Source organism: Centruroides sculpturatus, unplaced genomic scaffold, assembly GCF_000671375.1.
Source record: "Centruroides sculpturatus isolate CEXI.00-Female unplaced genomic scaffold, Cexi_2.0 scaffold825, whole genome shotgun sequence".
Lineage (NCBI taxonomy): Eukaryota > Metazoa > Arthropoda > Arachnida > Scorpiones > Buthidae > Centruroides > Centruroides sculpturatus.
The window spans coordinates 361,169-383,345 of record NW_019385093.1 but is presented as its reverse complement, the minus strand read 5'-3'; the positions used below and the strand labels follow the sequence as shown (position 1 = coordinate 383,345).

The 22,177-nt window shown below is 29.9% G+C and overlaps 1 protein-coding gene and 1 long non-coding RNA gene across 3 annotated transcripts in view; one reads left to right on the top strand and one right to left on the bottom strand.

Moving 5' to 3' along the window:
- LOC111634588 overlaps window positions 1-3,599 on the bottom strand; it is a 14,514-nt gene extending 10,915 nt beyond the window's left edge. Inside the window, exon 1 of the long non-coding RNA XR_002758247.1 lies at window positions 3,187-3,599. This is a non-coding gene — a long non-coding RNA (uncharacterized LOC111634588). The remainder of the gene's footprint in view (window positions 1-3,186) is intronic.
- A 70-nt stretch (window positions 3,600-3,669) lies between these two features.
- Window positions 3,670-22,177, top strand: part of LOC111634583 (protein kinase 4-like) — a 40,894-nt gene continuing 22,386 nt past the window's right edge. Inside the window, exons 1-5 of one of the 2 annotated variants that reach the window (XM_023379391.1) lie at window positions 3,670-4,159; window positions 12,229-12,541; window positions 16,047-16,181; window positions 16,799-17,005; window positions 20,677-20,997. In XM_023379391.1, the coding sequence (XP_023235159.1) occupies window positions 3,851-4,159; window positions 12,229-12,541; window positions 16,047-16,181; window positions 16,799-17,005; window positions 20,677-20,997 (1,285 nt within the window). In that variant the 5' untranslated portion in view covers window positions 3,670-3,850. The remainder of the gene's footprint in view (window positions 4,160-12,228; window positions 12,542-16,046; window positions 16,182-16,798; window positions 17,006-20,676; window positions 20,998-22,177) is intronic. The other variant, XM_023379392.1, reaches the window with a different exon arrangement.

Here is a 22,177-nt window from a genome sequence, read left to right as displayed (position 1 = left end):
ATATCTCCCGCACCCTTATAGCTATCGAGACGCAACCACCCCTATGCACGAATGGAGACTTGGGGCTACCACCACATACAAACACCATTCACGTGCGATGTGTAGTTTTGGAGAAAAAGTGAAATATAGGGACACACACGTCCATTTTTATATATATACTAGCTGAAAGGACCTGCTTCGCTGGGTTTTTATTTGTTCGTACATTTGTATGTAATATAGTTTTTTTTATATATATAAAAGACTGTTTTTCTAAGTAATCTAGAATCTAGCTGCAAGGACCCGCTTCGCTGGGCAAAAAGTAACGATAGTGAAGATTAAGACAATTACATTATAGCCAATCTTACCCGTTTTCACAGAATGCAAGAATTAAGTCCCCTGTTTCCGGACTAATTAGAGAATTTTTACGTCCAGTCAAACGAACTATTTTTAACGTTTCTGGAACGTTTACAATCATTCTATAATCGAACCAATATTCGAATTTTATGTTTAAATTAAATTCGAATATTGTTCGAATTAAATTCGAACAAATTCAAACATAACATTCGAAATAGAAAACCACTTTCAGCCCCATATCTCCCGCACCCTTATAGCTATCGAGACACAACCACCCTGGTGCACAAATGGAGACTTGGGGCTACTACCACATACAAACACCATTCATGTGTGATGTGTAGTTTTGGCGGAAAAGTGAAATATAGACACACACACGTCCATTTTTATATATATATATAGACAGATAATATACTTTAAACCCAGATAAAATAACAAGACAGATATTGAGTTTTTTAATGTTTTGAAGTAAAGTGCAGAAACAAGATTTTGTAACAGAAAAACTTGGAATAATTGTAAGACTTGGAATTAAAAATTACACACTCATTGATTAAATGCAAAAATAATAAAAAGTCAGACATTAAATTACAAAAAAAAATTATAATTCACAGTGATAAAAATCTAAATAATCATGTCTAAATTTTATTTTATGTAATTATTAAGTAAAAGAAAAAAGTATGCATACAAGAGTTCATTGCTTTATATTAAAAGTTAAAATACCTTAATTTTATAATTTTTGATTTTTTGATTTTAAAGTCCTAAAATCTCTTGATCTGATCCCAGATCAACATACATTTCTTCTTTTACATTTGTAAAAACATTAAGAAATAGTAATATTTAAGACATACTAAATAAAAATAGAATAATATGGTAACTTTCATTTAGAACATTTCTCTGCACATTTTATATAATTTTTCTCCAAAATTTAAAAAAAACCTTTAATATACATAACAAAAGAAATTACAAGAAACAGATTTGGTCTTAGAAATTTGTTATATCTTGTCAGAGTTCTTTTACGTTGTATCATCTTAAGCATTGTCTCGCTTTTGTATAAGTTTTCTTGTCATGCAACGCTCTACAAATGCAACTAACCTTTGAAGTTTGGCACAATGTAAATCGGTTGCATCTCGACGTCGGTAACCAGAATGTGGAATAGGAACGGAATTATGCCATCCGCATCGCAATCTCGACAAAAATAACTCCCCCCGCCAAATTTTTTATGATATTTCTCCAACACATCAAATACGATAACATTTAATTAAACTCTTAGCATATTGATAAAGAAAATTTCCACAACTCTAATTTTGACTACTTTTTGTCAATTTTTTATACCAGTCATTTCTTACAGGCTCAGTTGGATAATACTATAAAACAAATGCATTTTCTTTTTTTGTTAGCATAAATTTAAATACTTTTTTAATTAAGAAATATTTATATCTGTGATAATGGACTAAAAATAATTAGCATTATTCAGTCTTACAATAGGTTATTTGATAGACAAGTCTCATATTTAACATATTACTCACACAAAAACCATTCATAGAATTAAATCCTCTACAATATCGTCCATTATATTTTATTCTTAACCAATTATTCGATCCGACTTAATCTATGAAACAAAACATTAAATTCCATTCGAGACACATCTGTCAGAATTACAAAATTAAGAGAGGTTATGGTATCATATAAAATATGCATCAAATAGCGAGAAACAAAGTCAAATTATTAAATTTTATGACGAGCATTGAAAATTTCAAATTATTTTTCAAAGTTTTTTTACGCTCGTCATAAACATGGCAAGAATCACATAAAATATTGTCACATTATACACGTACTAGCGATTTACATCCATTTTTATTATTTTTACATTATTCAATTACCTACTATACCCATTTATGAACAGAATTGAGCATCTACTGTACATTTAATTTAATTAAAATTTAAAATTTTAAAAATACTAAAAAATAAACTTTGAACTAATTTAGAACAAAAAGCTTTAGCAAGAGAATCGACACGAAGGAGACAGAAAAAAGACCATTTGGAGTTATGGAAATTTGGAATTTTGTCTTTTAATCATATTCGACAACAATTTCAATTGGTTTAGAATTTTCTACTCTATCGTTAACTTCAGAAATGTATTTTCTCATATACTAGAACAAAAAAATTTATAATTTTTCCAAATATTTAGAATTATCTCGGAAAGGAACGACTTTAGAAATATAATTCTCGGAATCGTACCCAACGAAAGCACGGGGCCATAAGAAAAGAAAAATATTTTTTTAAGCATTAAAACACGATTACTAAACAAATAAGGAATTAGGCATTTTTAATTACGGATACGCAAACGGTAAACTTATTATTTTACGAGAAACGTAAAACAAGTACCGAACCGCACTTTAGAAAAAAGTTAAATTAAGTACTCGTATATAGAAGTTACTTAAATAAAAATTCGGCATAAGTTAAAACAAGAATATCCAAAAGTCAAAATTAATGTAGCGAAACTGCATTTTAGTCACGAGAGTGGTAGTGAGTTATAACCGACTACTATTCATTCACATATAGAATAACATCAATTTAACAGATTACTACAAAACTCTTATATACATGTATTGCAACGTATTGTATACATATTATTGGGACTAAAAAATGATTTTAAGGATAAATTCTTGTCTGTAAAGCAAAAATATTTAGAAAATTACGAATTTATATGGAAATAACTTGTACCGAGTTACGTCTTGTATCGGGAACAAAAGTTAAAGTAACAAACTGTTTTCTACAGATATTTAAAGAGAAACGAAAAAGATTTAATTCTCGATTGGCGTGGAATTGGGAAGAGGAGCGTGGCGAGTAACTTACCTTTTCTTCTGCGTGCTGAATGATTTCCGTTGACAAGAAGCGAGACGACTTTTGTCTGTCGACAAACTAACCTCGGCCACAAAAAGGGAACGACCTCCGTTGAACTCGAGAGGACATCCGCCTTCTTCGTTCTCGTCACTGGCAGCACTCGAACACACTCCGATCTCGTCCGTGTTTACCGTAAATATCACCGCGTTATTGGAGGAAAACAAAATCGCCACCATCGATCGTCCAATCGCCCTTCCCGACACACTTACCCCAACGAATTACGTCGTACGTCTTAAAAATATATTATTATTTTACGTAATTCGTACGCTTCTCGCCCGTTATTAGTATTAAAATATATTAATTAATTATTAAAATTAAAAAACGATCAAAGTCCAATATTTATATTTATCCAGGAATATTAAATGGCTAATTCGTTTCGAAATGGACACGGACTTTTATTAAACGAGGCGCGATTGGTTAGTTTGGAAGGACGTAACGGCGTGCCGGCCAACCGGAGACGGCGGTGTAAAATAACGCATTTGGGACGACAGTGGGAAGTTGAAAGCGATGAGTTCTTACGCGTTCGGCGGGAGATGTTTACAAACTCCACGTTAAATGTTCGTGTTTTGTAAGAACAAATATATTTTACCGGAATCTTTTTTAAATTAGTCGAAAAATGTATATATCGACGGTAAGCATGCAATCGTCGGAACTGTGTATGACGTTAATTATAGCGGTAAATCTGTTATCGACGTCCGTGCTTGGCGGCGAAGAGGCCAAGAGCAAGAGATTTTCGTCTTTAAAGAACGATAAAGAAAATATTATGAATTTTTACCGTGTTAACGACAACACCATCATTCGAACTCAGGACTCGAGAGCCTTAGGTGCGAAGTATTTGAACGAAACCGAATTACCCACCAACGAAGATTGTTTATATTGGTGTTATCGTGTCAATCGATGTAACGTCGCCGTCTATAAAGAAAAGGTACGCGTTCTTATACCTACGTTTATTTATTAAAATGGAGATTAATACCTTGCGTATAGTAATAATAAACCCTAATGTATCGTCGACGGGGCGTCTGGGGGAGGAGAGCCAGAGAAAACGGTAGTTTGGAGCCTGTAGTGATTTCTACGCCCATAAAATTAACGTTATTTTGGTACGGATTCGGTACGACTACCCCTCCGGACCGGGGTAGTCGGGACCTCGTCACTGCCGTGGACACTTCCCGCCGGAGTAAAAAGTTAAAGGAACCGGATGCGTGATGCGGCATGTGCGTACTCTATGTCTTGCAAAGGGTCCGCGTCGGACCTTTGGTTCCTTCGAGTTTTTTAATCCCGCGGGCTCGGTTGCCCCATTCGGAGCTGCGATCTTACGGTTGTGTTTGTATCTGGGAAAAATCTTCGAGACTGGTTTTTATTGATGGAGAAACGTTCTACCCTTGTTTGTTCAAAAGACGAAACGGAACCCCCTTGTCTTCTGGGTGAATGGCCGATGCTCCGGTCGCCAAATACTCTGTCTTTGACTCGTGTGTTATCTGCCCCACGTGCACTTATCGTTAGCTTAATATAAATAATGGTAAATATTTGAATTTCAGATTTGCCGTTATACTTCTGATGTGGTTTTTATGGAAACGATTAGTAAAGAATTTAGTATATCTTTATAGCATTATGAGTAAAAACATCGTTTTTTGTAACATAATACAAAAATGAACAAAACTTGATGCTGTGGCCAATACAGTAAGACCCCACTTAATGCTGCCTCGCTTAACACTGATTCGATATAATGCCATCTGCTCGAAGCCTAAAAAAAAGCTCAAAATTTACACTGATTTAAATTGTCGTGGCATTTTATTGATTCATACATAATACGATTATTTACGAACACAAACTAGTCAGAAAAAGGTGGCAAAAATGTGTACTTTCTTTAAATATATGTTTGTTTGGTGCAATTTTTGAAAAAATATAACATCGTGAATGCCATAGGCAATATCGGCTTCGCTTGGCAAGAATTAACTGATGCAGGAGAAGTGTGGAAGAATTTATGGTTGAAGGTATCCAAGAATTCTCGACGAGAAGAGCCTATCGCTGTATCATTAGGTTGACCAACCTCAACCTAATCGATACAGCAAGACTAGGAGATGTAGACAAGCAGGATATTGAGGAGTTAATGCAGGTTTCTGGTGAGAGTCTTGTCAACGACAACCTTCAAGAACTGGCAGAACAAGAAATCCACGTAGGAACTGGAAAATAGAGATTCTGAAAACGAAGAACCCAAAAAATTTCTCTACAGATTTCCTTAGTAAAAGTTTTGTAACGATAACCGAAATCATTGATCAAATTGTAGTGAACAATCTAGATTTTGAAAGGAGTGCAAAAGAAAAATGAGGCGTTTTGGATGCGATCTTCTGCTACCAACATTTGCTTAAGGAAAGAAAAAAGCAGCAAATGAAAGTTTACGACTTTATTGCAAAAAAACAAGAATTTCAGAAAAGTCGGGACCTTTGTCACAAAAAATGAACTATTAATATGTTATTATACATTTCTGTGTGCATATGTTTATGTGTTATTTAACATATATTATTTATAAAAATAATTTAAAATCAAAGTAACATTTTTTTATTTTCGGTTGCGTGTTCCCCTATCTCTATTTACTCTATGTTAAAATGACCTCATTTAACACTGTTTTGTTTTGCACTTTGTCGTCTAGGTACGCATTTCCCGTGCTAAGTGGGTCTTACTGTAATTTAAAATGAAATGTCGCTCGTTTAGTGAAGCTGATTTAATGTGCTGAAGACGACCGGAGAGGGGTTGAAAATGCTGTAATATTAGTAAGCGCATAATTAGTTTTGGTAGAAGTGTGTCTGGGTAGCCTTAATGGTGGTACTTCAGAGACTGGCATTTAATTGTTTAGCCCGTGTGACCATGCCAGCTTCAAGTAGCCTGCTTGACCATTTGATGTTATATAATTTTAGTGGTGTGGGGGCACGCGCCTACATGCGAAGCGTGTAGAATAGGCAGTAGACTGATATGTGTTAAAACCTGACCTTTTCACATTAGGGGCTACCTAGTGCAGTTTTCCCTTAGTTTCTAAATGTTACTGAATAACAACCATTTTGTTTTAATTATAATACAAAACCTGTTATTTTGATAGATTTTATTGTGTTTTCTTCATCGATTCTCTGCCAGTCAATCCGGTCGATTTGCTGATAAATTCGGCAGTTTTACAGAATGCAGTGTGGATTTTCCATATAGAAAATGTTGCCACCCGCTTGACTTGGGGGTTTAGTGTTAATTTTAGTTCTGCTTGTTTTTAAACATTGGCAATTGATTTTGGTTAGTGTAATCTTTGACTGTCTCATTCTCTACTCTTTGTAATTCTTATTTCTTGTGCACAAAAGTACATAAATACTGCTTTCTAGAACAAAAACATATTTTACCTATTGGTTTTGAGCGCTTCCATTTATAGGGGCCTTGTCACAGCTTGGTGGATATGAGAGCACTTGAAAACATTAGGTAAAATAAATGTTTATTTTTAAAAGCAATGGTTTTTTTTTATTTACTAATTAAAATTATTAAATCATTTACTGTTTAAAATTTCTAAAATTTAAACTTTTAGAAATTTTAAACAGAAATTATAAATGACTTTGGTTTGGTTAGGTTTGATAGTGTAAGGCAACACTACCTGTGGCCAAGCTGCCAAGGGGAGAGGCCTCCTGGGAAGACTTTCTATGGAAAATGCACCCTATTTGGGTATTAGAGAGACAAATAAAATTCAGTAAACTTCTTAAGGCAGGTGCAAACCCACAACTGACTACTGGTGTTTGGTGGTTTTATCCATTCTGCCACCAGTGAGCCAAAATCAGAAATGATTTTATTATTTCTACTAGCTGCAAGGACCTGCTTCGCTGGGTTTTTATTTGTGGGCAAAAAGTAACGATAGTGAAGATTAAGATAATTACNTTGCATTGACATATAAGATGTTACAAGCACCTTGACACCACAAAACTACAATTGTTCACTACAATAGTTGCAATATGTCTCTTTATTCTGCTAGTTTAAGTGCTTGAGTATTCTATCTGCCAAAGTAGCAAATTGTCAGATTTACACACAAAAATAAAAGAAACAGATTAAATATGAGTTTATAAAGAAACAAATAGCTGGCAATACTATTGAAATGACATAAATTTTAATAGTAAGAAAATTTGAATACTTTTTGTTCTTGATTTCTAACAAACTATACATCACATTTCCATATTATTCATAATACCGAATGTTTAATACATATTCTGTATTTGCATATATTAAAATTGATATACACTTCAGTAGCTTTTATATATATATATAGATTAATACACTTTCCCGACCTGCTAACTTTGTATATCTCCAGGGTTTCCAGGGCCCAGATGTGGTCTGTCTGGAACGAATTTCTTATAAGGCTGGTGTTTTGTAAGTCAGCCTGCACTTCAGGGTTCGTGGCATAGGTTGATGGCCTTCTTTTCCCAATGTCATATTTGTGTTCAATGATTCTTTTCTGTACAGAATGTTTGGTCAACTGTATATATACCAAATCCCTGTAGAACCTGTGGTCCCTGATTGAGACACTATACATCCTGGTGCTCTAAAATTATCCGGTGTGTCCTTTGCATTCCTCAGTAATGAGTGTGTTGTTTATGTTCTTCTGTATGCCAGTTTGGTGCCCTTCTTTGTGCAATTTCCCTATATAAGGAATGCAAGTTTTTGTTGTACTCTGACTGTGTGTTTTGCATTAGGGTCTTGTTCAGGATCCATGTTGGTACCCCTGGTCTGTAGTGATGTGTTGCCTATAGAAGTCACGAGCCAAATAACGAATTAGGTCTTTTTTGTACCCATGTCTTGTGGCAATGTCTTCTAGGTGTCTAAGTTCCTTGAAGAAGACATTGCTGCAAGACATGGGTACAAAAAAGACCTAGTTCGTGGATATAGTGTTCCAATCAGGGACCACAGGCTTCAAAGGGATTTGGTATGCATAGGGTCAATTCAATTCAATTCAATTTATTTACGGAGGCATAAATGCATACCTTGGCTCTGCTATAAGCACTACCAAGGAAATAAAATACAGGAAATGTAAACAAACAACAGTATGTACATTGTAGATTCCATGCAGAACTTTAAGTTAATAGATAAAATCNAGAATGTTGTTGTTTCAAAAATGTGTCCCATATAAAAAAAGTTTGGCTAAAAAAATCTTCGATAATAGCACGACGATGGCTCCTGAAAGAGGCCGAAAACGTTTGCTTTAAGCATATATCGACTTTGCTGGAAACAAATGAAAGATATCTGTAGTATCAATTTGTACAGCATTTCTAGCTGGAAGGAATAATAAGTTTTTATGTTTTAATAATTTTTTACTTATTAGGACTATAATATGTATGCAATAAGTTTTAGAATGTATTTAACTTGAGTTTTTATTGTAACTTTAACTGTATTTAAATTTTGAGTCTTTGTTACTTTGCTTTCCAAAGATGTGGCAAATGCTCCAATTAATTATTAAATCTGTTTCTGATCTTTACAGATTGTAATTTATTTAAAACCTTGTTTTTTTATTCATATTTTGTTTGTAAATAATGATTTTTTAATCACATTTAATTATTAAAATGAAAAATCTTAAATTTATTCAGAAAATTGTAGAAAAGAAATAGAAAATAATTGAAATGGTACTAATGATGCAATATTGAATATGGCTTTTTTCATCTTTATAATATTTTAAAGTCAAAATTACTATATTTTTTGAATAATTATTTTGAGAATATTTTTTATTTAAATGATAATTCTGGACATTGAAAGCATTACAATTTGTTTTTCTACCGTTTTCTGTTGTTTATTACTGTGAGGTAATAAACAATGTATAATGAAATAAGATTGTTCTATAGTCAACATCCGGTTTGGTTCCTTGTTGGCACTTCATAGTTAAACACTTACTTTTTAAGTTTGCAATCAAATCATAGAAAATGTATGTAAAACTTTTTTAAAAATTTAAAACTGTAAGATGTTTAAGAAATTCTTAAAGTTGTAAGTTGGGAAAGACATTGAAACATTAGCAATACGTTCTGAGGATAAGGATAGTTCAAATAAGTAAAACTTATATATAAATCACAATATTACTGCATTACTATGTTTTAAAGAAAGAGAAATGTATTTTTAATTAAAATATCCATAAAATTGATAAATTATGGTAGCAGTAAATGTTGTAAATTATGAAAAATGAAAAATTTCTTTTGCTACCTAAAATAATTTAAATTGTAAAGAAATTTAATAACAATCACATTAAATTTATTTGAAATTGTTTTTGTTAAATTGAAACAAAATGTTCTCCGAATGTAGAATTTTTGTCTGATATTTAATCGATTCTTCTTGACCGCTCTTGTAATAGAAAATCTATATCGGCACCTATATATTATTAAACTGAATGTTAATCATTTCCCAAACTACTGGATTATTGATTGGCTATAAATTTAATTAATAATTAGAATAATTAGACATGTCACCATCTGTTGGTAATTTGATGGTAAATAATTCAAATTAATTTATGTAAATTTGGAATTCTGAAAAAGGAATGGCGTGGAGTTGAATTCAAACCTGCCATTATTATTTAATACAAAAAAATTTGACTCAAAACATTTGGATTGCATATTAAACTGGGGTTATGGATTCTAGTCTTGTTACGAATATTCTTTTAATGCATTTCTAAATTTCCCTAATTAATTAAAATTGTTCAATTATTTAAGTTAAGAATTGACAATATTGCTATTGTGGCAAATTATTCTAATTATTAAATGTACAGGGAATTAATAACTGTATAATTTAGCAAATGATTAATGCTTGACCTCTTTATTGACAATGTCACGAAATTGCCATATTAGAAGATTGTACTTTATAGAATGAAAGTTGAATTTTTTATTATTAGATTTTAACCAATATCTAATTTAAATATTAGAGAATTTGATATTCAAGTAGGTTAGTCATTGTCTATAATCAGCTTTAATAATTTTTAAACTAAATGCAGTGGAATCTGTTATCTACATCTTTATTGACACTTTAACTTATTTACTTTTTTGAAATAAGTCAATTAATAGAAATACTAAATAAAGTAATCAAATATTGCTTGATTATTCTCATTATTATTTCTAGTCTATTTATTAACTCTAAATTTGTTCTAAATACAGACTGAATTGCCATTCTATAAGAATTTCAGAATATATACAAAATAATCTCAATTTTGATTGACATACTTTACATTAAATATTGAGCCTCTGTATTTAATATTAATTGCAATCAAAGCTTCCATTTGCAAAATATATTAATTACAGAGTTTTAATAAGTTAATGATTTTAAATACAATGACTATCAGATATTGCTAAAATTTAAGAAATAAATCATATACAATAAAAATGTAAAGATCAGTTGTGTGAATATGTTAATAGTCAATAATGATATTGATTGTCTTGGTGTAACAATAGTTTATTGTTGATGTCATTGACAGTGTTGTTGTAAAGACAAAATCAACTTCTTTTAAAAATGATGCAGCTAAATTCTCAGATAGTATAAATCATATGATTTATATACATTTGTTATAGGAATCAGGTTATATAGTCAACAAGGTCAAGAAAAAAATGTATTAATCAATATTTCAATCCAAGAACATTTTATTTGAAATAAATATTATTGATAAATGGCATTGATCATTACATACATACATACATATATATATAGCTATAAGCCCAACGGTTTGCCAGATTTTCAGGCTACTTTACCACTACTATTATTAATATTAGTGGTAAAGTAGCTTAAAGTAGCCTGAAAATCCGGCAATCATTTGGGTCATTGATCATTATTTTCATTGTCTTAAGCAGGGATGGGCAACCTGCGGCCCGCAGTAATATTTTTTGTGGCCATGTTGCATAAAATATGAATAAATATATCAATTTCCCAGCTTAAGGAAGTATGCAGCAAAAATTCAAACATTATTTTTACAACTTATGTATGTGAATAGTTTTTCCACAATGAATTTAGTAAAAATTAAAACAAGAAACCGGCTAACAGATACATCAAAACTAATTTAAAACTAGCAGTGACTAATATTTAACCAAATATTTCCAATATATTACATTTACATCAGTTCCAGAAGCTAAATTACATACACTTATGCTATATATGAATAAATAATTGTGATTTACCAACTTTTTCCCCTTCTTTTCTCTTGTATGCAGCCCAAATCAGTGTAAAAGTTTTGAAATGTGGCCCTTATATAGATAAAGGTTGCCATCCCTGGTCTTAAGAATGATTCATGCATTACTGAAAGAATAAATACTGCTATAACGATATCTGTAAAGCCAAGTTTAGTAAAATTGAATGTGATTTGGGTCCTTAAAATGTTATACAAATAGATTTGTTCCATTTTTCAATTTTCATGTTGATTGTATCTGTTCTTTTTACAGTTGAAAGGGGCACCATCATGATAAGTGTTACAATGGTGTATTTTTCAAAAATAGAGAATGATGGGGTAGTTTTATGCATAATTTCTTTTCCTGCATTTTTGATAAATGCAGCTAATATGGATTCTTTGCCTTATTTGTGTAAAATCACAATTGTCTTATGACAAAATTATACCAGACTAACTTAATTTCATAACTGATATGATTTAGTTATAATTTCTTTATAGAAATATGTTAATTAGACATTAGATTTAATTAGTACCTTATATATTTTTAAGTGTTAATTATAAATTTAATAAATTATAATTTAAATTATTTTTCTATAATATTAAAAAGAAGGAAATGTTGCCATTTCTTTTAAATTTAGAATAACTAGATAAGTAGTTCATAAAAATATTCTTGGAATGAAAATTATTTATAAACAAAACATACGCAAGTTCAGATAATTGGATAATTTCAATAAATTCTAATCTTAACATTTTTATTTTAGTATCTATTATTTTAGCATTTATTCTTTATCTGCATATAATGTATCTTGATTTAAATTATAATAGTAATCTAAATATTACATTAATATTTATAGGCTAATAAAAGCTGCTATCTATTTGATTGTGGATCCCACAATGACTTCCGTTGCATGTTTACTCAGCATACATTTTATACAAGTTCCATTCTCCATGCCAACAGACATTCGCACGACTTGAATCAATGGAGTATACAAGAGAAACATGAGAATGAATTATCTCATTTGCATTTACTTTCCACAAACAAACCTCCAGAAGCCATTGCGCCGACAAATTCTCAACCCACAAGTCATCCGGCGGCAACAAATGTTACAACAAAACCTACTGCCGCTGCCGCCGTTAAGTCACAAGAAGTTTCTAACGTTGTGCAAGGTAGCAAAAACCATAATAATTATAATTTTGTATATGATCTGTACTATAAACAGAAGCCATAAAAGATTTCAAATTTTTACAATTGGCCGATAAATAAAAATCAACAAATCTTAAGTTAGTTAAGATACATAGAATATTAATTTTAAATTTATATTGTTAAAGTGAAAATAGATTAAAATCAGTATTTACTCTTTTATCTTTTTATTTTTTGTTACTTTCTAAGATCAAAACATTAAAATTTCAGATAGAAAGAAATAAAAGTAATTGCTATTGATCTGTTTAAAATATTTTTATATGAACTAGTTTTGTGTGACATATATGAATAAGTTGTTATTCTTAGTTACTTATTAAAATAATGTAAAATATACTGCACTAAAAATATTTTATCTAATTTATCTTCTTCACTTTACAATTTCTTGTTCTTTTTAATAAAAATGAATCAAAGGCATTCTTAAAGGATTTAAAGAACATAAACATGGTTGGATTTTTCTAGTTGATATTTTAAAGCTATGTTAAATTGTAATTCAGAGAAACTCTGTTGTTGTTGTATATTTTGTTTAATCTATTTATTTATTTATTTATTTATTTTTTGAAATAGTTGTTAAATTTGTATATAAATTCATATTTTGATAGCAAATTTTATTGTTTTCTTCAGTTGTGTAGTTAGTTTTTTCTAGTTTTAATTCTAAATATTATTATTATTTTCTCGTTTAACCTTTTGAAAAAGAGTTTGAAATTGATATATTATCTTTATTACATTTTTGTAGTTTAAAATTTTGTTCTTGAATTGAAATATAATTAACTTTGAAATTAAAATATAGTATTTACTTTTACAGGGTGATTCAAAAGTCACAGAAATTTTGAAAAATTAATAACTCACAAACTATTTACAGTAAGATGATGTGGTTTTCACAGAAATGCTTAGAAAAAAAGCAGGATTTTTTAGATGCAATAAAACTTTTAGTACCAAAATAGTTAAATTTCTTGCCATAGATGGTGCTGTAGCATTTGTAAATTTGTCAAAATAAGAATAAAAAAAATGTTCTTAGTGCAAGATCTTTAACAACTACACAAATTATGTAATCTTATCAAATGTCATCTATGGCAAGAAATTAACTATTTTGGTACTAAAATTTTTATTACATATAAAAAATTTCACTTCTTTCTAAGCATTTCTGTGAAAACCACATCATCTTATTGTAAATAGTTTGAGTTATTAATTTTTTAAAATTTCTGTGATATCTAATTTAAATATTAGAGAATTTGATATTCAAGTAGGTTAGTCATTGTCTATAATCAGCTTTAATAATTTTTAAACTAAATGCAGTGGAATCTGTTATCTACATCTTTATTGACACTTTAACTTATTTACTTTTTTGAAATAAGTCAATTAATAGAAATACTAAATAAAGTAATCAAATATTGCTTGATTATTCTCATTATTATTTCTAGTCTATTTATTAACTCTAAATTTGTTCTAAATACAGACTGAATTGCCATTCTATAAGAATTTCAGAATATATACAAAATAATCTCAATTTTGATTGACATACTTTACATTAAATATTGAGCCTCTGTATTTAATATTAATTGCAATCAAAGCTTCCATTTGCAAAATATATTAATTACAGAGTTTTAATAAGTTAATGATTTTAAATACAATGACTATCAGATATTGCTAAAATTTAAGAAATAAATCATATACAATAAAAATGTAAAGATCAGTTGTGTGAATATGTTAATAGTCAATAATGATATTGATTGTCTTGGTGTAACAATAGTTTATTGTTGATGTCATTGACAGTGTTGTTGTAAAGACAAAATCAACTTCTTTTAAAAATGATGCAGCTAAATTCTCAGATAGTATAAATCATATGATTTATATACATTTGTTATAGGAATCAGGTTATATAGTCAACAAGGTCAAGAAAAAAATGTATTAATCAATATTTCAATCCAAGAACATTTTATTTGAAATAAATATTATTGATAAATGGCATTGATCATTACATACATACATACATATATATATAGCTATAAGCCCAACGGTTTGCCAGATTTTCAGGCTACTTTACCACTACTATTATTAATATTAGTGGTAAAGTAGCTTAAAGTAGCCTGAAAATCCGGCAATCATTTGGGTCATTGATCATTATTTTCATTGTCTTAAGCAGGGATGGGCAACCTGCGGCCCGCAGTAATATTTTTTGTGGCCATGTTGCATAAAATATGAATAAATATATCAATTTCCCAGCTTAAGGAAGTATGCAGCAAAAATTCAAACATTATTTTTACAACTTATGTATGTGAATAGTTTTTCCACAATGAATTTAGTAAAAATTAAAACAAGAAACCGGCTAACAGATACATCAAAACTAATTTAAAACTAGCAGTGACTAATATTTAACCAAATATTTCCAATATATTACATTTACATCAGTTCCAGAAGCTAAATTACATACACTTATGCTATATATGAATAAATAATTGTGATTTACCAACTTTTTCCCCTTCTTTTCTCTTGTATGCAGCCCAAATCAGTGTAAAAGTTTTGAAATGTGGCCCTTATATAGATAAAGGTTGCCATCCCTGGTCTTAAGAATGATTCATGCATTACTGAAAGAATAAATACTGCTATAACGATATCTGTAAAGCCAAGTTTAGTAAAATTGAATGTGATTTGGGTCCTTAAAATGTTATACAAATAGATTTGTTCCATTTTTCAATTTTCATGTTGATTGTATCTGTTCTTTTTACAGTTGAAAGGGGCACCATCATGATAAGTGTTACAATGGTGTATTTTTCAAAAATAGAGAATGATGGGGTAGTTTTATGCATAATTTCTTTTCCTGCATTTTTGATAAATGCAGCTAATATGGATTCTTTGCCTTATTTGTGTAAAATCACAATTGTCTTATGACAAAATTATACCAGANATTTTTAGTTAAGTATTTAATAGTTTACAATTTATTGTAAAGATGTTTAAAAATATGTTAAAAGTTTAAATTTAAAATTTATTTGAAAGTTTTGTATTCGATTGTAGAACGGTAATGTCTTGAGGATGGCCTATTAGAAGTAGGCTGAAAATGTTTGAACAGTAAATAAATAATAAGCTTAGCAAATTGTTTGGTATTTGATTATAATTGTAAGTAAACTGCTGAGGAAGTGAGAGTAGTGCTGTAATAATTTTATATCACATTTCCAACTATCAGTTCCTTATATCAAAACGTTCAAAATTTCATCCTCTGCAATCCCCAATTTTTAAAACGTCATTTTGATACACCCTGTATAACTGGTACAATATAAGTTAACTGGTTAAAGAGACACTTTTGTTATTATATAATTTACTCATCTGCAATTTGTAAGTTGTTATATTTTATATTCTTTTGTTACTTAAACTGTAAAAGGAGTTTTGTTATTACAGTTTATTACATAGTTTTATTTGTACATGAACATTTTTATTTTATTTATTTTTTTTAATTAATAAACTTTCTTGACTTTTAAGATGTTCAGTGTCGCCATTATCAGTTTCGTTGCCAGAACAGCAGTGACTGTATTGCCATATATAATGTGTGTGATGGAATTCCACAGTGTCCTGATGGCAGTGATGAAAGTAGTGATTTACATTGTCCTAACTCTGGTAATACTAAACTATTTTATATTTTTATGTTTTGAGATTACATATATTCAATATACAAGGCCTTCCAAAAAGAATGCTACCATTTTTAATTATTGTAATTGTGTTAATTATTATCTGACAACCTTGTAATGTACAGTACATTAAATCATTGAAAAACTGTCCAACTTTCACATCCTACCCATTACAATTTTTGTGTGTGCATTACTTGTCACACAGCACACATCTGATCAATAGTCAGTCTTCCTACACTCACTATGGAAGATCCATTATTACTCTTCCCATGATAATTACAACACTAAGGCTCCTGCAGATTTCTCACATTGCACAATGACGAGTGATTCCGACTTTGCAAACTGCAGAACACAATGCCTTCTCTGTCATAGTTTCCATTTTTGTTTACAGTGCTTTTCAGATGACAAAACATTTGAATGCAGATGGGACATGAAACTTGAATGGTTACTTTCCTGATTGATGTACATCACATACTTTTCAGAAAATATTTACAGTAATTTAAAATGGTAACATTCATTTCACAAGATCATGTATTTTGAATGTATTTTTATGCATTATAATTTGTTCATTCTAATTTTGATATGATGGTGATTTGTTTTTTATAGGAATTTCTAAGTCTGACTCCTATTCAAACTCAAAAGAGCAATCTAAAGAAGTTAAACAAATTTCGACAGTTGTAACGGAATCATCAAAACTTGCACAGCCTGTACAGATTAATGGACAAGCTTCATTACACAGGACTTCTGAATATGAATATCCTGCACAAAGACAGGAAAACATGCAATGGAATGACAATTACCAACTTGAAAATGGTAAGCCAGTCTATTAATAACTATATAACAATTTGCAAAATTGTTAACAATAGAAAATAAACTTAATAAGAATATACAGTTGACCCCCCCCATAAAACGGTAGATACGTTCCGTTTTTTTATGAAATTGATGTTTTAGGAGACCTTGCCAATCACAGCCCGACACTTGTGAAGTTTACAGACTACAGCTGTTTGAAAGGTTTTCTTCCATAAAATTAATCAATTCCTAGACTAATTTGACTCAACATTTCCAAAACACGTATATTTTTTTGGGAATAATTCGTATAAACTATGCTATAAACAAAAATTGTAGGATTACTTACCGAGTGTGCACCGTTCGACATCGCCATTGCTTAAGCTTGTTTTTGTCACAGAGCAGCGCACTAAACGGCGGCCACGATTTCTGATTAATTATTTTTCTGCGAAAACTTCGTTGAACTTTGGAGACATCATTAATAGAAATAATTTTTATGGCTGTTGAATAAGAAATGTTTCTTTCACAAGAAATGTATAAAATTAGTGCTGTATTAGACTTACGGTACCTAATTTACATACTGTACAGACGATAGTAAACTCAATTAACCCACCTAAACTCTCCGTAGCATGGCACTGGACGGCGGAAAGTAGTTCGGCTGCCCAATGATGTTTTACCGAATTATAGGAGTTTTTTTTACCATGTTTGTACGGATACCGTTGCAATTTTTTTGCCGTCATATAGGAATCCGAACTGTAGGAACCCATGTTATAGGGGGTCAACTGTATACTTCATTGAACTTAGCCACTAATTTAACCAAGTTACTTTTAGTAAATATTTATATCAGTTTGTCAATTTAACCAAAATGATCTTACAAAATTAAATAAAAAATTTCTATTTATTATAATTGAACTTAAATTCCAGAATTATTCAATAAAAATTATAAAAGTCACTTTAATATTTAAAGTAATGATTTGTTATTTTAAAAACATTATACGAGGGTGGTTTTTTCAACTTCGATGGTCCATAAAACAAAGACAAGTGTAAATAATAAAATGAACTTATTACCAAAAGTTAGGTACAAACATGGTTACTTTTTGACATAATCACCGTGAAGATTGAGGTATTTGTCATATCTGTGGATGAGCTTTTTCATCCCCTTGAAAGTCTGAAGTCTTCACACATTAAAAAGTTTCAAGCTGGGTGGAAGTCTTCATCACCTTTAAACACCCAGCATATAGCCCTGATTTGGTGCCGAGTGACTTCCACCTCTTTTCTGAACAGAAAAAGTGGTCAGGAGGGCAGAGGTTTGAGACTAATGACAATTTTCAAAACATCAGGGCCCATCTTGAGTCATTGACAACAACATTCTATGAAGAGGAGATGAGAAAGCTCTTCCACAGATATGACAAATGCCTCAATTTTCACGGTGATTATGTCAAGAAGTAACCATGTTTGCACCTAACTTTTGGTAATAAATTTATTTTGTTATTTACTCTTGCCTTTTTTTTTTATGGACCATCAGAGATTGAAAAAAAAATAGCCTATGTATATTACCTTATCACTGATTCATCTAGTATTTTACTAATTTCCAATAAATAATGGTATTTATTTTTTATTTTGCAACAAAATTGTGCTAAGTGATTTGTTTTATACCAAAATCAAATTAAGAAAATATATTCCATGTGTTGACTGAAAAGAACATTCTATAAAATATTATGACAATAGATAATAACTATTAATGACACATTATCTGCTGTGTTCATTTATTATCAAAACATTCATTTTGCCCAGTAAGACATCAATAGTTTTATTAATTTAGAATAAGAACACCATGAAATGATACACACAACTACTTTATATTGTAAATATTTGTAGTTAAATGAATATACCAGATACATGTTAATGATCTAACAGATGTCAACAATTAAATTTATCCTTATTATTAAACACAATATCAAAACATCAGAAATGGATCAAATTAATTAATATTACAAGAAAAATACAATAAACTTGTATTTCAATCCAAAGTTAAAATGAAGACACCAAAAGATTTTTTTATCTGTGTAATGTGATAAACTATGATTTAATAATGTGTTTTATCCTTGCTTTGATAATCTTTTTTTGATGTTGGCACAATCTTATTTGCACACAACTCTAATCTTTTATCTGTTCTATTAATCATGACTGGGAAGTGAAGAAGGTTTAGTGATTAGTCAGTGTTGTTGTGACTGTAATCAAATATTAAATTATCTAAAAGATTTATGCAATATAAAACTGCAATAAGAAGAAAACAAAGATGATAACTAATGTCAAAGATTTTATAAATATAGGTGAATGACAAAAATTAGGTTTTTATCACAATGTTATGGAAAGTAGTTAATGCTTTTTCCAAAACATTATTGTCAAGCACAAAATAAACTCTGTTTATAAATCAATTATTTAAGCTTCACTTATTCTACATTTTCAATATTCTAAAAAATATTTATCTGGAAGCATTTGTAATATTTTTAAAAATAACTAGTATGGATAAAAAGTTTTGATTTCAAACAGGTTTTAATGATAAATTTGAAGTAGTTTTACCTGTTTTTGGTTTAATCTCATAATGAACAATCTTTTAAATTTAGTATTGTAAATGTTTTACTATTTTTTCTTAGTGGTGGTTTCTTTTTAATGACTATTGTTATCCAAGAAAATAATTTTGAGACAATGTTGGTAAATGTTGGTCCAGTATAGTGCAAAACTTGCTGTTGTTTGGTTAGCTAGCATTGGAAAACTATTTAATCACTTAACTTAATTAAAAACTGTTGATAAATTGTTATTTTTTTTAAACCTTTTTTCTTTACTTAATAATATCAATTTTTATGGAATAAACTTTTAAGTGTATAATGATTAGAAAACCAATATTATAAGAGAAACATTGATTGGAAATTCAGTCTGGTCAGCCATATTTTAACATTTGTGTATTGGTTCTGAAAATATACCAAAAAATGGTCAGCTTATTGTTATAATTACTAGAAAACATGTTCTACAATAGAATCTGCTTATTGTAATCACTTTAGGACTTAACTACAGTTATGACCAATAACATTAAGTGAGGTAAATAAAATGTGACTACTGATGGTAGAAATTTATTGATTGTGACTATAAAAGGACATTTACATTTTTTAATGCTTGTTTTTTTAATAACTTGATTTATTAATTATTATTATTAAGTAATAGTAATTCATCTGAAATAAAATTCACCGTTTTAAGTAGGTCTTGCACTAAAGTGATATTTCCGTTACAAATGTCAGAAATGGATCAAATTAATTAATATTACAAGAAAAATACAAGAATATATCTCAACATGTGATGGAATATGATTTAACAATGTGTTTTATAATTTATAATCAAAGTCAAACTAATTTATAATATTTTTTTATTACTGAATTAGAAACTTATGTGTACAATTCTTACAAAATTAAAATTATTAATCGAATTATTACATACTAGTCAATGCTATTAACTAAAGGTTCATTTATACAGAGAAAAAATATTGATGGAGAATAACTGAATGTTTATACGTAATCACAATAAAAGTAATATTTCCTATAAATTATTATAAAAATTAAAATCTCTTTTTAATATAGAATGCTACATTTTTAAAAAACAGTTAAAACATAACATCAAATGTTTTTATATCTTTATTCTTTCAGCACAAGATACTCCACATTTTTTCAATCATAAATACAGTAATTTTCTTGCGGCAAACAGTAACAAGAACAGTAATAATAATAATAATAATAATAATCACGGAGCCTATCCAAATCAATGGAAAGATTATTACGATGTGTATAATGGAAATGTACCTCAACAACTGAATTACCAAGATTATACTAATAGTTATCAAAATGCAAATCGAAGATATCCTAAAGGCCACGTATCAAACAACAATCACTATAATTCGTATCAAGACAATGGCTATTATTTAACACACATGGAATCTCTTCCAAGTTATAATGAAAACGTGAGAGATGGTAAATATATTTAAATGATTAAAATTTTTTACATAAATAGTTTTTTATAGTTTTTAATAAAAATATTAAATTAAGAATCTACTTTGCAATATTTTTCAGGTATTTTATTTTGTTTTTGGTGAGTTAATAACAATATATTAATTAATTAATTCAATTTTTTTTACTTTCCTGGCCGTTATGTATACATAACAAGGGAAAGTATTGGAACTGTGTCAAATTTGATTGAGTTTTTTGCAAATCTCCATGTTTTAAGACTAATAAAAAAAAGGGCAAAAAAATTCTGTTTGTATGTTGGCATCTATTTCACTTAATATCTCAGGATAGGGTAAAGATTAAGTAACAAAATTTGGCACTTTGGCTTGTATATGAGGGGCATTGATGCTATTAAATTTTTTGGTTAAAGGCCAAGGGGGTGGGGAGATAAAGGGGGTTATGTGTATCTTCAGTAGGGTTGGACTTAATGACAATTTTACTCATTATTAACATTTATACTTTTTTTTATAAAATTCATCTTATCAAAAACTTTGTCCACCATCCAGAGATAGGTGGAAGTCTTGCTACAGAACTCTGTCTCTTTTCATACCATTGGCTGGTATGCAAATTTGCATGAACAGCAACTGCTACTTGTCTTGCTACTAGCACTCCAACATTGCCAGCATTGTTTGCTTATTTGTTATGGCACCATTGCAAGAGTGCATGGAAAAGCATGGACTGCTACAGAGTGGATTCTCACAGTTATAACTGTGTAGAACTTTCGTTCCCTGCTCTCTACAGATTCTAATATAACACACATTAATTTATTAGACCATGGGTTGCCAAAGTGGTCGATATTGACCCCTAGGGGTCGATGTAACATTATTGGTGGGGTCGATGTGGCTAGGGGGTCAATTGGGGGAGTCAATGTGGCTAAGGAGTCGATTGGGGGGTAGATGGAAAAATTGAAACTAAAAATCACAAATTTAACTATACATATTATTGTTTCAATGAATTTAATAGTACAGATACCTGTCAACATGTAAAATGGCTACGGATCAAGTTGCACAGGATGGACAGAAATTGCTGAGTCCATGCTCTGGTTCTTACTTACATAGCACGTCAAGCATTCATAGCATTCATAAGCTTGTATTCTCAGTATGCTGACTAGCAATTCTATAGTTGTTTTTAGATGCTGTTCATTTAA